The following is a 16,640-nucleotide window of genomic DNA, read 5'->3' as shown; positions in this document are numbered from 1 at the left end:
CTGGTGCCGTCACGCTGCCACTGACGACACCGAGAGGAAACCTGGGCGGTGACAGCTTCCCATTGGTGACTAGGCCGTTCTGGACTACCGCCGCTATGGTGACAGGTGAGGCTACTGGAATGGGTAGAGGCGGTGAGGTGGTGTCAAAGTTGTTACCAGGCGACAGTGAGAGTCGGTTGTTGGGGAAACTTGTCTGAGTGGCGGTGGAAGTCATAGAGGAAGAGGCGACGACGGCGCTGGAAGAAGACAAGGAAGATGAGGGAGGCATGTAGGGAGGTTTGTGGGTCAACTTGTGTCCATGTTGCCGCTCCAGGTGGTCCAGGGTGTCCAGGGCGTGAAGCACCTCCGCCTGTGTGATACCCGTCCTCCTTAGCCTCTGGAGGAGATCAATCTGCTCGATGGTGAAACGAGGCTCCTCACACTGCTGGAACATCCTGGGGGAGATCATTACAATACCATTAATGACAAACACTTGTTTTACTACACACTATGCAACAGCAAATGCCCAAGAATTATCTACATATAGAACACGTTATTTTCTCTCACTTTTACTTTTATGCAAGTAAAAAGTTGGTAAAAACTAATAATTATTCACATAAATAAAATGTTATGGAGCATTGTTCTAATGCTGTACTGAAAGAAAGTACTTGTGAAAGACTAGTTTTGGACCACTAGTTGCCACAATGTATTTATGAGTAGGTCCCGGTTTTGTTTGTATTAGATTCACCTGTTTACAACCATAGACTGTATAAAATAATTGGACGTAGTCTCTGTGACGTCACCCATTGGTTTGTGGACGATTTTTGAAGCCTCGAGTTGGCATTTTGGCCGTATCCATCTTTGTTTTGCTTTATTGTTCATTTTATTCTAAATGTTCATAATTTAATAAATGAACATCACACAGAAGACTTGAACTAGTGATTGAACTCGCAACTGTTTACTGAGGTAATAAATCCAGTGAAAAGTAGGCTCATTTTCTCATAGACTTCTATACAATCTGACTTCTTTTTGTAACCAGTGGACTCGCCCCCTCCTGTCTATTATAAATAATGGACTGCATTTATATAGCTTTTTTCCAATATTTGCAATCAACCATTTGAACACAAACACCACAATTTGGGGTTCAGTATATTCATGTTCTGATATGCTGACTGCAGGGGCTGGAACCTCTGACCCTCCAACCACTGGACGACCACTCTACCTGCATGGCCACAGCCGCCCTCAGCATAGGCTTCACTTTTTGCGCAAAAAGAAGAAACAAAAGCACAACCAAAACATTGAAGAATAAGACTGCTAGCAATAAACCCAAGGATAATGGCAAGTGAGTTTTGACAATACATGCCCAACAGCACCAATTTTTTTGTCATTTCCAAAAAAGAAAAACGTCAAAATAATAGTCACTGAACTGATAACGCATGTATCAACCACCGGGGGCAGAAAGGATTCTTTGTGTCACATTCATTTCATAAAGGGGATTTAAGAAGACAATCAATAATATTGTACAACATGGTTATACTAAACTCCTGCTCGTAAATTGTATTCTGCATTGCGTAAAATGCACTGGCTTTTATTTTCCACATCATGTGAGTATGTGTGTGCATTTTTTTCATTTGTGAACCCCTCGTGCATCACAATTGCAAAATTTGAATACCATGCAGGAAAGGTGGACTTCACCTACATAATGTAGAGAGAAAATTAAAGAATGACAATATTATGAGCGGCTATTGCACAAACACTGGTTTAAAAAATGGAGCCTGAAAACAAAATTAAATCTACATTTTCTACTTCTGATTAATTGATACATTTGTAGCTCATTAGTGACCTTTTTCTTCCCACTGAGCTTCACATCCCCGTCAATGAGACGATCACAGAACAAAATGGAAGAACAGTCACATCTGTTAGCTTCCTGCCTGCCTGTTTACAGGGCACACACACACACACACACACACACACACACACACACACACACACACACACACACACACACACACACACACACACACACACACACACACACACACACACACAAAGACATCAGAGCTCAGCAGCTGCTATCCAGATATGAAATGCTTTCTTGCAGATTAAATTTGGCTTTCTTTTTGGGCCCAATATTCATATAATGCTATCCAAATAACGTATGTGGTATGTTTTTAAACTAAAAATAATGCTCACTTTAATGTGGCTTGAATTATTATTTTGATACATCATGTACTTTTGAATGTGCACTGATAGTGTGTCAATCCTGCAAAGAAAAACACAGTCGTAATAATGAACTGAGAGAGAGGAAGATAAATGAAGAAATTAGATAACACATCGGTCTTGATGCTTTTCTTTTAAATGCCGAGAAGAAAAACAGACCAGAGCAGAGAACCAAAGTCAGCAGACATGTCAACACTTATATAGAGAAGGACGTTGAGTTTGTGTGTGTGTGGCGTGCGTCTTGGAAAAATGCCAAAATAGAATTTACATCTCAGGCAGCCAAGCTCCATACTTTCTCTCAATGCTGCAGAGGATGAGTCATTCTGTATGAAGTTAGACTGATAGGATCCATACAGGACTGCTAAACCATCATCTCAACTATTATGTTTTCAATCTCATAATAACGGATCAAGTTGTCTTGAGTTTGATATTTTGTTGCAAATTAATTAAAAGATTTCACTTATTTCAGTTTAGTGTTAAAGTCTTGTTTACAGTCTTTCCTCATCATTGCAGCTCTTTACAAAACTGATATGAAACTGACTTGTACTACACTTTCAAAACAAAGTATCTGTGGTTTGCGCAACATTTCTCTTAACAAAGTGGAGCATGCAAGGAAACTAAACAATTAAGAAACACTAATATCATTTAACTGAAAAGGGATGAATATGATTAAGATTTCTATTCATTGTGCAAACCTTGCTCTTGATCAGCTTTATGCCTTTAATCAAATTGCCTGCAGCAGAGAGATGACAAGAAGAGAAGAAAGAAAGGACATAAAATGCTGCAGTTCATGGTCAACACCTTAACCACTCGGCCACGAGGGTGCCCGACCAAACAACTTTTAGTTAACCCTGCCTTTTTATGATGATGAGGTTCAGTGGTGCTTAGTGTTGCTCTACATGCACTGTGAATTGTGGGATTTAACAACAAGTTTAGCCAGATGAAATCTAGAGAAGAATTTAGAAAGATCAAAGTAAACAAGATGCACAGTATCTAAGTGCAATTTGACTGGTACATATAAGACCAGCGGCAGCCTTGCAAAAAATGCAATGAAGCTGTTGCTATTAAAAGTTTAGCGAAGCGAAAGAAGTGCTGACAAAAATAGATTTAACTCCCAGACACCTGCTCTCCACTACATCCTTTAACGTATCCAGCAACATTTGAAAAAGGGGAAAGGTAAACACACACTTCAGTGTGATTTTCTAAAAGGTAGCTGGAATATTGTGGATTCACACTAAAATAAGTTTAAGAAAAGCAGTGGAGGATTAACAAAAGAATAACGAAAATGTGACTTTCAATAACAAATGTTCTTTTTTACCTAAAGACCTATGAGTGTACGAGCAAGTGACTTCTCACCAATTAACTCTTTGGACAGATTATAATAAGTGATTAAATGACCCACCAGGGAAAAACAAGGGGATTAAATAAATCAGTCTTTAGCGTCCACAGGAAACCATCCCTCCTTTAAAAAAGGTGCCACTACTGTTCGAAGACACAGTGGCTTTTAGATGCACAACGACACCAGGAGGCAAACATTACTTTTCCTCCCTGATCTGAGACTAAAAGATTTATCATAGCCTGAAAGACAATAGTGTATCCCACCAAAATGCATCTTTCCTCAACAGCAACCCCATATCAGCGCAGGAAACTAACTTTGTATTTGCACAGTGGATATCGGATCAGTTATTTTTCAAACTATCTAGAATGGGGATCCCACTAGCCACCTTGCTGAGCACTAAAGCTGCAATACATTAACAGAGCATTTCAGCAGCCACACTCACAATGGCACAGTGAGGAAAGTTACCTAATCAAAGTACTCCAAATTGTATCTTGTAGTTTTAATCATTATACAAAAGAGACAAGATCAAGAAAAGATGCCAGAATATTTAGAGAAGCCATAAAAAATAATATTACACGGTCCAGTTGTTTAAATAAATGTTGGTAACTTTGGAAATAACATTAGTTTATACCCAGTGACCTGACCTAAGATTCTAACCACCTAAGCACGCAGAGTTTAGGATTCAGTGGTCTGACAGCAAACCAGTTTTTTTACACTCAAACAGATATTGTGTGTCAGCATGTGTGACTATGTGAGACTGCGATAGAGTATGTGTGCAAGTAGGGATAGAGGGGCTAGTAATCAAATAGTGCTGACTGGCACCGCTCAACTCCTTCAGGGAACTCTGCTCAGCAGCAACAGCAGGAAGTATAGGCGTGTGGGCACACAAATACACACACAAACACTGAAGTCACAACCAGGGGAACAGTTTGACTGAAATCCTGAAGGGTTATTGAGGAAGACACTGAACCCTTACCAGGTGCTCCTCTGCAGCTGAACTTGACCTGACCTCTGACCTTCCGTAGAGCAGAGGATGGTTACATTGTAATACATCAATAAACTCTCCAAGTGTCTCTAGGCTGATGCTTTGTATCGGTTCACTCCTTCAAAACAAACTATGCAACTATGCTCACTGTCTGTTTTAAAAAGGTGTGTCCAAAACAATTTCATGTTGCTGTACTTGAAGGCTGACTTCTTCAAAAAGGTCGAACATGTTAAAGATCAACTGTATTTATATTCTACTGAATCTACTGACCTGACCTGAGATCCTAACCACCAGACGTGGCATAACGTTGAACTGTATCCTGGTTTGCAGACATGTGCCAGCTGAGCACATAGACAAAAGTCATTTAATTACTGTAAGCAACTTTGTAACTGGACTCGGAACCTCGCAATTAAACCAAGAACATAACCACTGTCTCCTGTGGACGCAGACTACACTGTAGTAGACCCAAATGTCGAGGTAGCCCCGATGCAGAGTGTTCTCTTTCAATGATCGACTTTCACGCCGAATCACATTGGAAAATATGGATTTTCATTTTTCCCTGCTTCTAGGAAAATAAGCATGCTCGATAGAGGGTGGCTTAAGACGTGTTCTGGATAATGAAGGACAACTCGTCAATTCGGCATATATCATATAAACTAATCGCTTCTACACTTAACAAAAGAGTACATTTAGCTTCTTTGCCTGTTGTGGTTTTTCACCGTAATTATCACTCTACTAAAATACACTGCTTCGCGGTAGCGAGCATTGTAGACCACCTGGAAAAGTTGACATTGTATTTGATTTAACTATTTCTTTGTGAACTATGTGCATGCCGAATTAGAAGCTGACTCTTTATTATTCAGATAATACCGTTCATATCAGTTTAGGTAGTGTAAACATTAACCGCCAAGTATAAAGCTGCGGCACAGACGATATTTTAAGGAGTTTTCAGTTATCACCATACAGAGAAAAGGAAATGTATCGGGCTAGCAGGACCGTTTAAAGACAGCAGTAGTTGGAGCCGCAGGACTTAACTTACCTTAATATTCCAGTCCAAGAGCCTCCACAGATGTTTATTTTACCATATATCTATAGCCTCGGGGCGCCGGGACACACGGACACTGACAGTTTTCCCAAAATGTCTCCTCTGTTTCTAATTGGGTTTCAATCCACCGTCAGACAGATTCGCCTTTTGTCCGGCAGACAGGCGCCATGTTGACACAATGACGCAAGGAACGACGGGAGTCGCAGTTTACAGAACTTACTGTACACACAGAGGTGCCGGTTTATTAGGCACACCTGGCTACAACTGTAATACTATATCAGTTTGTGTTTACACTGCCAAAGAGGTTGATTCAGCTCTATGGATAAAAGGGGAGGTCGAACTGTACGATGTTTCTAACATGTTAATATGACATTTATATGTTGATTTTCTATGTCTCAGGGCGGTAAAATATGCAGCTTCAGAACCAACTTTACAATTACCTTGTTCCTTCTTTTTTACATGTATATATACAATACATGTATTTACATATAAACATTTAGATCACTCAGTGCGTCCCAAAACAGTTGTTATGAACAGTGTTGGTTGTCTGTTAAACTGACAGATTGATGAGAAACATATGTATGCTTCATTAATGATTATGTTATTAACAAACAGCATATTGCTAATTATATAAGAGGTGGAAATTAAATTACAATTCTTGCTGTCTCTATAAGAATGTTCATTGTCTCACCAAATTTCAAAAAGATAAAAACATGCCACCCTGTTGAAGTAAACACGACCTAATCCTACTCAAAACCTCTCCCAAGTGCCTTGTCCTGTACCCACAGAGCTACAAAACATGGAACCAGACAGAGCTGGACGCAGTATTTCTCCTGACATTTAAGTTATTGGAACCACTACGTCACAGTTTCTTCATGAACATTACTGACATGAAACATTCTCACCAATTTCAGCACTCGGGATATAAAGGGGGAGTTATCTTACTTGTAACTCTATGTGTCAGTGACACTTGAGTTCATTACACAGGGTGCTGGTGGTTTGCATTCTAGCTGCTGAATCAGTGACAAATTAACACCTGGGAGACCATAGGAATACAATTATCAACCTGCAGTGCTGTGGGTGCTGACAGCCACTGCTGCATGTAAGGGAAAAGTGTTAATAACAAACTATTAACAGACTAAACTGTGTCCTGGGCCCGTTTAATAAAGTTGTGTAAAATACATTTTTTGATCCGGGATGAAAACTGACTTTAGGATGATATTCAAGAACAACCTTTACTGCTGAATCAGCATATTTAGAATTTGCTGTACAGCTATTTTGAATTGAAAGAAGTGGCCTATTCTTGCCGGTCGACTCAGTAAGCTGCTGAATCTACGGTATTAAGGCAAAATATGACACATTTAAGGACACATTAGTTCTCTTACTGCAGATAAATTGGTGCCATACTGTGTATGAATAGAGAATAAAAATAAAATGAATAACAGAGTCACTCTCAGAGATATTAACCTCTTTCGCTTCCTGTCCTGGTTTTGATGCTTTGTCTGACAGGCATGATTCTAATGTAGGATCTATCTTATATCTCCCAACTTCTACTTGTAATTGTTTTACATAACTGGATTTTTATTTTGTGGTTAAATCTATGTGTGAAATGATCTGTTGTAATTGCAAAATCCTGCATTTTATTTTTACATCTCAAATATCCGAATGCAATGGTACCATCAACGTTTATCCAAAACCAGGAATCCATTTAGTCACGCTTCACCTCAAATTCATTAAGATGAACTTTCACTAAAACAAACTTTGTCTTTTGGAGAATGAACAGAAAGACAACTTTTGAAATTTAATATCCGCCTCTTATATAATTATCAATATACTGTGTGTTAGATCAAAGTGATGTAATCATGGATTTATAATGACTCGATGATCTCTCGAGTATAAATAAAGGAAGAATGAATGAATCAGTATGTTGAACCCAAACGAATGACGCATTTCCTTTCACATTTAACTCATGTTGCATCATGTTAACAGATAACATCACAACTGGACAATCATTACAATATTTTTTTTATTTGTAGAAAACATGTGAGTCTACCGGACGGTATAAAATATAAAAATAAATGTTACTGACTACTAACACCTAGATATAGGCTAGTACTGACAATAATAAACACTAGGTCTGTATGTGTGCGTGTGTGTATGTGTGTGTGTGTGCTCAGGAGGGAACCCAGATGTTGCCGTGTGTGTCGGGAGCCTGGCTGTACGGAATGTTCCAGATCCACGGCTGATCTGAAAACACAGAGAGGTCGGTAAAATGAAATGCGACTACATGATTCAATAACTAAAAAGGGACATTTAATTGGACAAAATGGCCGCATTTATGCCTGCTATGGTGTCTTCAATCACTGTCTAAGTGGAAGAACATGCCCCACTCAAAGATTAACATCTTAGCGGTATCTTACAGATCCCATCAATTTTCAATTATGTCCACTCAGCTGCATTGATCGGCAAACATTAATTGGAATAAATTGCTCTAGCTTCAGAAATAAATCTATTTGATATGGAATGATTTGGATTTACCTAATCAAGAATTTTAGACTATATTACTAAAATATGGCTAAGTGACACCCTACAATGCACTTCACAACTTTTCAGTATGGCTGCATTTCAGCTTCTCTGGTAAAGTTCAGTTCTGGAAACCAGGAGTGAAGTACAGCAGGAAAACTACTCGTTTATTCAACCTCATTGGTTGAAATATTACAATTTACATCACACACACACACACACACACACACACACACACACACACACACACACACACACACACACACACACACACACACACACACACACACACACACACACACACACACACACACACACACACACCTTTAGGAGAGTAGCATGTTGGTGGAAGGTCAAATGGCACAGGGAAACCAGATGAAGAGGAGACAGGAAATGGATTTTCGTGAACAGGGAAGGTCTTCATGTTCTGGAAGGAGACAACCATTACACCACATATTACTATAAACCCGCTCTGTATAGTTTTCATCGTTGTGCAGAACATATAATACCTATTTTTTCCTACCCTGTCATTCAAAGGTTAGTGGCGTGTATTGGAAGACAACTTTATTTTGTGCAAGCCAAACAACACATGATTAAAATGTGTCAGAGATGTTAGCAATGAGCTAATGTTTGTCCGTGCGTGTCGGTCTTACAAAGGCGGCGGGCAGGTAGAGGACTCCCAGCTCGTATGAACGAACCATCACCTGAGTGTTGCTCTTCTCCAGAGCACCCCATGCTGCTTTGGACAGGTTGGCACTAAAAAACACAAACATATGATGATACAATGCAAACACAATACATAATTACACAAGCATGTTTCACTATTGATCACACACAGTATATTGATAAGTATATAAGAGGTGGATATTAAATTACAAAAGATGTCTTTCTGTTCATTCTCCAAAAGAAAATAAAGTTTGTTTTAGTGAAAGTTCATCTTAATGAATTTGAGGTGAAGAACGACAAAATGGATTTGTGGTTTTAGATAAAATGTGATGGTACCAGTTCCTTAATTACCACACCAGTTTTATCAGTAAGTAACACGTAAGATATAAGAAAAGAAATCAGAAAATCAAAAATTAAGACACATAAAACATTTCACATAGAAAAACAAAAAATATAAAAGCGCACACACCTTGTGAGGAGGAACCAGGCAAGCTCAGTGAAATCTGGTGACGCCCTCATGTATGTCTTGATGTGTGGCATGGCATGACTCCTTCCTGTCGTATTCGCCTTCCAACGGCTGCGCACACACACACACACACACACACACACACACACACACACACACACACACACACACACACACACACACACACACACACACACACACACACACACACTATGTAAACGGCAGGTTACCAAGCTAAATCCTCCTGTCCCATCATTTCTGACCACATTTAAAATGTAATGTAGGAGTGTAAGACCTTGTACAGTGTGACCAGCTACAGTAATTTGCAATCATGGTATTACAGATGAAAAAAAATAAGAAGAAAGATATCATGACTAGCTAACAGGTTTTACGGAGGTGATGTAATGTAGAAGTACCAGGAAGCCTTACAATAGGACTGGATTTTGATTCATAGAAGTGAACTTACTGGAAGAAAGAGTGAAGCCAGAGTTGTTTCTGAGCCGTCTGGATGCTGTAGGGAAGAGAGCCTCCCGCTGGAGGACAAAATACAATCACAACCAAATACACAGCAATCAATAAATAATCAAATGCTAGACCGGTCAAGCAATCACTCAAACACTGATGTTTTGAGGTGGATGATTAAACCAACAAAAACACTAGCACAAAGCTGCCAAAGTGACATATCTATGACATTTTAACAAATACAATTTTCAAAGGAAATAAATAACATTACTCACCTGGATAGCCTTCTAAACTAGTCCTCACATCTTCAACTGATGGATACACCTGCAAAAGAGAGAACGTCATAATATCGTTTCAGCTGCTTTGCATAAAATCAGACCTGTTTAAGCTCGTACCGGCAAAACAAAACAACGACCCGACTAGTTATTTCTTCTCTCAAAAGTTACATAGCGTCACTTTAATTTATGAAATTGGTTTACTGTTCTATCCGTCTTAGACACATAGTACATTACATGCAAGAGATCAGTCAGCAGTGCCGATGAGCAAGGCAGGGGTTACATTTTGCAGCAGCGGCAGTCATTGAAAAACTACTTTGCATTGTATTATTTTATACCATCTTTGTCAGAGCATTTGAATGCTGCATCACACAAGCAACAGATAACATCAAGTTTGTGTTTGAGGAACGTACCAAGTGCATGGGGGGAGCTGGGCGAACAGAGGACTTCCCCAGCGTTGTCATGGTGCGCTGAAATTCCCCTGTCAACCATTTGGTCTTATCCAGTCCCATAGAGCCGATGCTGGAGAACTGGCCAATCACAGGCCACCTCTCATCCCCTGGAATAGGTTCTGCATGCTCATACAACAGCTGATAAAACAAAGAGATGAAGAAACCCCAGTTAGAGACTACATGGAAATTGTCACATCTCACAACATTTTAGTGTTGTCATTGTCTTGTGAAAATACCATTTATTTTTTACATTACATTACATATAGATATTTATCCAATTCAGCTGGTTCTTGGGGAGCAGCTGAACGCAGAGTTGTTCCTAATGCACTATGTACATGCAAGCAAATACCTGAGAGTGTTTCTATTCAAAATGCCTTTAAGTGATATGAGCACTGTTGCTAAGATGCTAACTGTCAGCATCTATGTTCTTTGCATGTTTGTACTACAAATTATTTACACTGCGCACTACTGGTGATCACTTTCCAAAATTAACCAGATTGATATTCTACCTTTGACAAATATGAAGACTGTGTGACTGTGTGAAGGATGAGCGAATCCAACAGTGAGTCTTAATGTTGATTTTCACATTGCACTAAAATTAACCGCAACCACGACTATGAAAACTAAGAAAAATCCATATTTTAAATGTATTAAACTATATAAACATAGACCATCTCTTCTTGTTGTAAAATGATTAACCCTCGACATCACTAGGGACATTTTAGGCTTCTTTAATGTGACATATGTGGGCTATGTTAATGCATACGTCACGCATTTTGGCAAGGTGTGAGTTCTCTTTTTCTTACGAATTTTAGAAGATGAACCTCAGCTCTTCCACAACAAACACATTGCTGGTTTACTGGTTTCCATTCAGGTTATTGCTGTTTTATTATGCGTTTGGTCCAAAGCAAATCAATGTTGTTTCTAATCCTTGACATATCCCAGACTGTGAAAAGAAATTCACCCAAGCATTTAGTATAACTAATTAAATAATTTGTGTAATGGAACATTTCACATGTCCATGTTCAACTTTTATTGTTTAATACTTGGTTCAAAGAACTTCTGTCTTTCCCAGCATATCTCTGTAACTTTATCTTATTCCCACCCTTTCTTCTCGTGTCTATCCCAAATGGGTGAGTCTTCTCCCCCTCCCCTCTCTACTCCCTGTTTTATTTTGTCTGTCTAACACCTGCAACTGTGGGAACTCTCCACAGCTCCTTTCTCTCCTCCCTTTCTTTGTGGGCCAACTGTGGCAATCTTCCATCCCTCCTTCTCCTGACTGTCTGTAAAATACATGAACACACTTTTTTGGGGGTTCTTCCTCACGCAGACTGCTTGCACTCTGTATGATTGATGATCCTTCTTTGCAAAGAATAAATACTTCAAAGACAAGCTTATTTCTCGAGAATCTTCATTTCAGTATTATAGACTTCACTGGTCATTTGTATAAGGACTTGATTTAAACTTTCCACCACATTTGTGTTTGGGGTTTTTTTCTCATAAAAAACAACAGTGGCATTAAGTAAACTGGCATTTAAAGTGTTAAAATCCTGAAAATGAATGAATATTTGGTAATTATGATCAGGACTGATATTGGTTCAAAACTCAGTAAAAGTGAAAAATAATATTAATATATAATTTTATAGCAGTTTTTTGATGCAGACATGACACCAGAGCAACTTTTTTAAAAGTGAGGCATAAGGGTTAAATATTAAATCTGTTTTTCTGAGTTACAAAATAAACTGTTTTGGATAGCAGTGTGTATTAGCTAGTTAGAGGAGAGGAGAGACAAACAGAGAAATCTTTACCTTCCTCAGCCTCAGGTGGCCCCAGCGCTCCATGTTGGAGCCAACATATCTTCCTGGGGTTGAGCCGATCAAATAAATCCTGATAAAAGAAGATGCGAGTAGAAAACAAGCGTTACTTGTGAAGCAGATTTTATATTTCCTTACAACTGCATTGAATGAGGCAGATTACCTGGTCTCCGACAGGTCGTGCTCTCTGATTCGTTGGATCCACTCCTCTAGTTCTGGTGCGCGGTATGATGCCAGGTATTCCAGCAGGTCCCTCTTAAAGAAGGTCGCTGACTCACCTTCGCTCTCACTGCTGCCCTTCGGTAACCGCGGAAACAAGGGGCTCATCCACATTCTGGGTTGGAAATAATATTTTCAGGAGCGTTCGTTATATCTGGATATTGTGCAACGAATATGAAACTACTGTCTTTTCAAGATGGACTATCTTTTATTTTCAGGTGGCTACCGAGATAGATGTGTACAGCCTCAAAACATTTCCTTGGTTACGTTCAGGGTTTTAAAAAAGTAAAACTACGACAGACTCACCCTTGTGTTTTCTGGTACCAGTCAGCTCTGATGAGGTTGGAGGTCATTACAATGACTCTGAAACCTTCCTCATACCACAGCAACATCATCTTCCTGCACAAAGACACACAGTTCTGCTTTAAATGACGACGACAAAGACTGCTATGTAAATATCTGTATATTACCATTTTATATCCTACAATTTGCAATATCTCTGACTGTATCTGCAGGTCAACACGCACTTATGTTTAATAGTTTCATTTAGAATGTACAGGGTGTTTACACATACTGTATACAAGTTATATGTTTATAAAGGTTAATAACAATGCAATAATAACATAACTATTTGATATATAAGTAAATATTTAAAGGTTCCATACACACACACCAATAGTCCACCCACACAGGTGTTTTCACTCATGATGGCTGACTATACCTCGTTCCAGGACTGTGTGGGCGTGTACAAACGGTGGATGATTGACAGCTCCAGTGCAACCCACAAATCCTACTCATTGTGCCTTCAAGGGATCATCAGAGTGATTACATTTCAACCTGAGGGGGTCAGGAATACCCGTACCAATGTTCATGTAAATCAATGAAACGGTTGTTTAGATATTTTACTTAAAACCACAAATGTCAACTTCATGGTGGCGTTGAAAAAAAAGTCAACATCAACTTTGGACTTGGAGACCATGAATGTCTGTATGAACTTTCCTGCTAATCCGTCTGAAAGTTATTGCGAAATGTCTGTTTGGACCAAAATTGTGGACCGACCTTGCAGTAAATAAAGCTGCAACAACGTCCAACACTGATTTGTTTATATGTGAGAAACAAACAAAAAACAACAGGTATGATACCAGGCAGGGAAACAAGTGCTTACGTGTGGTGAGTTCCAAAAGCAATATCCAGCTTTGCCTGTCCGGGAAAGTCACACACATTAGTCCAATTTAAAAAGGAAATCCAGAGTCTCATTACCGATCAGTGTTTATATCAGCTATACTGCACTTCAGAGAAACTGATGTTAAACATCTGTTTCCTGTGGTGGAGAATCCGTACCTGACAGAAGCGAATATGTGGAAAAGGCTTAGCCTGCTGGAGCAGCCGGGCCTTGGCCTCCCTCTTATCTCCATGGACGATCAGAACGGGACGATCCCTGTAAACACAACACAACACAACAACCAACACTGGGCATGTTTCCCCGGATTGTCACCAGCATCATTACTCTCCTCCACTTGAGCATACGTATTTGCTACTATGTGAGTGATTAATCCATTGCAGCAACTCTTCATTTAAATAGTTTCCACTAAATGAAATATGTGTTGCGTATCGCCTTCATTTACTGCATACTGAAAGAATAAATGAATGTCATTCAAATTAAATAATGCATAGTTAGCTGCAGAATTGCACACAACAAAACCTTTTGTTGTAACAATAGAGCTTGTTGGAGGTTTATTTATGAGCAAACAAACAAACAAACAATACATTTGCAACCGTATTATACACCCAAAATACGCTGCGCCTTCAATATAATGTGGACATGAGCAGATTCACGCTAATCAGTAAAATGTAGATATGTGTATGATCATGTGATGTCTGGAAAGAAGAAGTAGAACTTACCTAAACTCTGATGGGTACTGCTTAACCATCCAGTCAATATCAAAGCAGTAGTTAAACTATAAAGAAGGAGAGTATCCCTGTATTAATGGACTGTATAGATTCTCTCCAACAGTGGTAGGTTGATGTATACAAAGGTCTACAGCCATGCTAGCAGATAGCTGTGAGAATATACTTGCATTAAATGCTAACATCAGTATGCTAACATGCTGATGTTTGGCAGGTGTAATGTTCACCATGTTTCCCATATTAGTTTAGTGTGTTAGCATGCGAAGATTAAAAACCTCATCATGATGGCGTGAGATGAAAAGTTAAGGGATCACCAAAGTCAGTAGGATTAATCCTTTGGAGACCATGAATGTCTGCACACAGTTCAACAGCAATCCATCCAATAGTTATTACTAATAATATTATAAATATTTCAGTCTGGACTAGTCTGATCAACTGACAGACCGACACTGCTATGCATGGCTAAAGAAAAGGTCGTCAATTTGTTTCCACAGTTCATGTGGTGACTCACTTGAACCGACTCTTTCAGGGTCCCAAATAGTGGAGAGAGAATGTCTAGATGAGAGACAAAAAGTAAAGATTACTAAATAAAAGTAATGTATAAAAGACTGATGGCAAGAAGTGTAAGCTGTACTCAACTGCTATAAAACAGAGTGATCTACAGCTGGGAGAACAAAGGGAAATCTGCAGTCAGGGTAAGACACAAGGCACTGTGCTCAAGGGGGATTAAAACCTTACCAGAGAGTCTCTCTTCCTAAGAGATCAAGCTGCTGTCCTTTCATAACATTACATAACAAAACAAGTGACCAAAGTAATAACAAGTTAATACACAAGCAGAGCCACATTCAAAAAGAAGAAGTGATGTTAAAGGAGACGTATCATATTCATTTTCAGGTTCATACTTGTATTTTGGGTTTCTAATAGAACATCTTTACATTTTAAAAGATGACATTCATTTTCTCATACTGTCTGAATATACCTGAATTCACCCTCTGTCTGAAACGCTACGTTTTGGTGTTTAAGTGAAAAATGTCTCCATTTCTGCATAAAAAACTACTTAAAACAATTAATCGATTATCAAAACAGTTTTTTGTATCTTTCTGTCGATCGACTAACCGATTAAGTGCCGCAAGGACATTTGGAATATAAAAGATTGAGTGATGTCAGCAGACATCCTGCTTGTCTGGGATTTTAACTTGCAACTTTCTGATTTAAAAGCATGATTGTTTTTGTTATTATAACGAAACCCTAACCCAAAATTAAATTCAACTCTTCTCACCTCTGATGTGCAGAGCTCCACTGTTGTACTTCCTGTCCAGACCTGTGACTTTGTTGAGGTAAAACCTGTAGGTGTCATTTAGACAAGGAATACTGGACTCAAAGAAGTCATCTGGCTCGTCGATATAGTAGACGCGGCCGTGGGGACTTGGAGGGCGCTCGTTCTCCACCTTTGGTTTCTTTGTTTTGGGGCTTGGAGGCGCCCTCTTTGGTAAATTACTGAGGCTCTTCCCCTTTGTATCTCCATCATCATCATCACTATCTGAGAGAGCCCAGCCTGAGCCGTCTGACACATCTTTCTTCCTCTTTCCAGCCAATGACGGACTACTTTCATACTTCTCTGGATTTAACTGGTTCGATGCTCCAGACTGTCTGGCCTCAGAGCCAATAACAAGCGAGGGTACAGGGGTGTTAGCTGGTTCTAGTTTCACCTCCACACTGGCTGTTACTGCTTCCAGTTTGGGGCCGGGGGGAGAGGCAGACGGATGGGAGCTGTGACTGGATACAGCGGGTTGATGGGGCTTAGAAGTAGTCGTCCCAGAAAGAGGAAGATCATCAACGTCGTCATCACTGCTGGAGACGGTCCACTTGCCATGTTGACCGTCCTGAGACATGCCTGAACAGAGATACAGAGAGTTCAAGCATCCTGAACTGATGGTGTACTACAGCATTTAAAAGGCCAAGCACAACTTGATATAGCTACAATTTTATCCTGACACCCCCGCCAGCTTGCTATGAGTAATATACCAAACATATCAACTGATTTGATTTGATTAAAGTAGTACCAGTAGTGGGACAACGCAATGCCTTGAAAACTCCAGGACAAATAGGCTTTGAGCAAACTTAATCTACCAATCTGATGGTGACCTGTGACAATAGGAACCTAATAGAGACAGATTTAATTAGAAATGTTTGCATCTAGGCTATTTCGAAAGGTGCTATACATTGCATAATGCAAAGTCAATAATGTGGGAACTTACTAGGTCTGTAAAATGTGTGAACATCTATT

General features: G+C 39.5%; 2 protein-coding genes across 6 annotated transcripts in view; both read right to left on the bottom strand.

Moving 5' to 3' along the window:
- Positions 1-5,718, bottom strand: part of LOC115027019 (homeobox-containing protein 1-like) — a 19,975-nt gene extending 14,257 nt beyond the window's left edge. For all 3 annotated transcript variants that reach the window (XM_029459998.1, XM_029460007.1, XM_029460018.1), the window contains exons 1-2: positions 5,563-5,718; positions 1-434 (exon numbers count right to left, since the gene is read on the bottom strand). The exon at positions 1-434 is cut by the window's left edge and continues 64 nt beyond it. In XM_029459998.1, the coding sequence (XP_029315858.1) occupies positions 1-433 (433 nt within the window). In that variant the 5' untranslated portion in view covers position 434; positions 5,563-5,718. The remainder of the gene's footprint in view (positions 435-5,562) is intronic.
- A 1,858-nt stretch (positions 5,719-7,576) lies between these two features.
- Positions 7,577-16,640, bottom strand: part of tdp1 (tyrosyl-DNA phosphodiesterase 1) — an 11,414-nt gene continuing 2,350 nt past the window's right edge. For all 3 annotated transcript variants that reach the window (XM_029456644.1, XM_029456635.1, XM_029456628.1), the window contains exons 2-16: positions 15,633-16,247; positions 14,865-14,908; positions 14,348-14,403; positions 13,787-13,883; positions 13,611-13,645; positions 12,752-12,844; positions 12,390-12,560; positions 12,221-12,299; positions 10,374-10,550; positions 9,961-10,009; positions 9,690-9,756; positions 9,227-9,334; positions 8,745-8,847; positions 8,416-8,518; positions 7,577-7,815 (exon numbers count right to left, since the gene is read on the bottom strand). In XM_029456644.1, the coding sequence (XP_029312504.1) occupies positions 7,742-7,815; positions 8,416-8,518; positions 8,745-8,847; positions 9,227-9,334; positions 9,690-9,756; positions 9,961-10,009; positions 10,374-10,550; positions 12,221-12,299; positions 12,390-12,560; positions 12,752-12,844; positions 13,611-13,645; positions 13,787-13,883; positions 14,348-14,403; positions 14,865-14,908; positions 15,633-16,245 (1,869 nt within the window). In that variant the 5' untranslated portion in view covers positions 16,246-16,247 and the 3' untranslated portion in view covers positions 7,577-7,741. The remainder of the gene's footprint in view (positions 7,816-8,415; positions 8,519-8,744; positions 8,848-9,226; positions 9,335-9,689; positions 9,757-9,960; positions 10,010-10,373; positions 10,551-12,220; positions 12,300-12,389; positions 12,561-12,751; positions 12,845-13,610; positions 13,646-13,786; positions 13,884-14,347; positions 14,404-14,864; positions 14,909-15,632; positions 16,248-16,640) is intronic.

This window comes from Cottoperca gobio, chromosome 3 (genome assembly GCF_900634415.1).
Source record: "Cottoperca gobio chromosome 3, fCotGob3.1, whole genome shotgun sequence".
Classification (NCBI taxonomy): domain Eukaryota; kingdom Metazoa; phylum Chordata; class Actinopteri; order Perciformes; family Bovichtidae; genus Cottoperca; species Cottoperca gobio.
The sequence above is the reverse complement of the archived record's forward strand: the minus strand, read 5'-3'. Positions and strand labels throughout refer to the sequence as shown.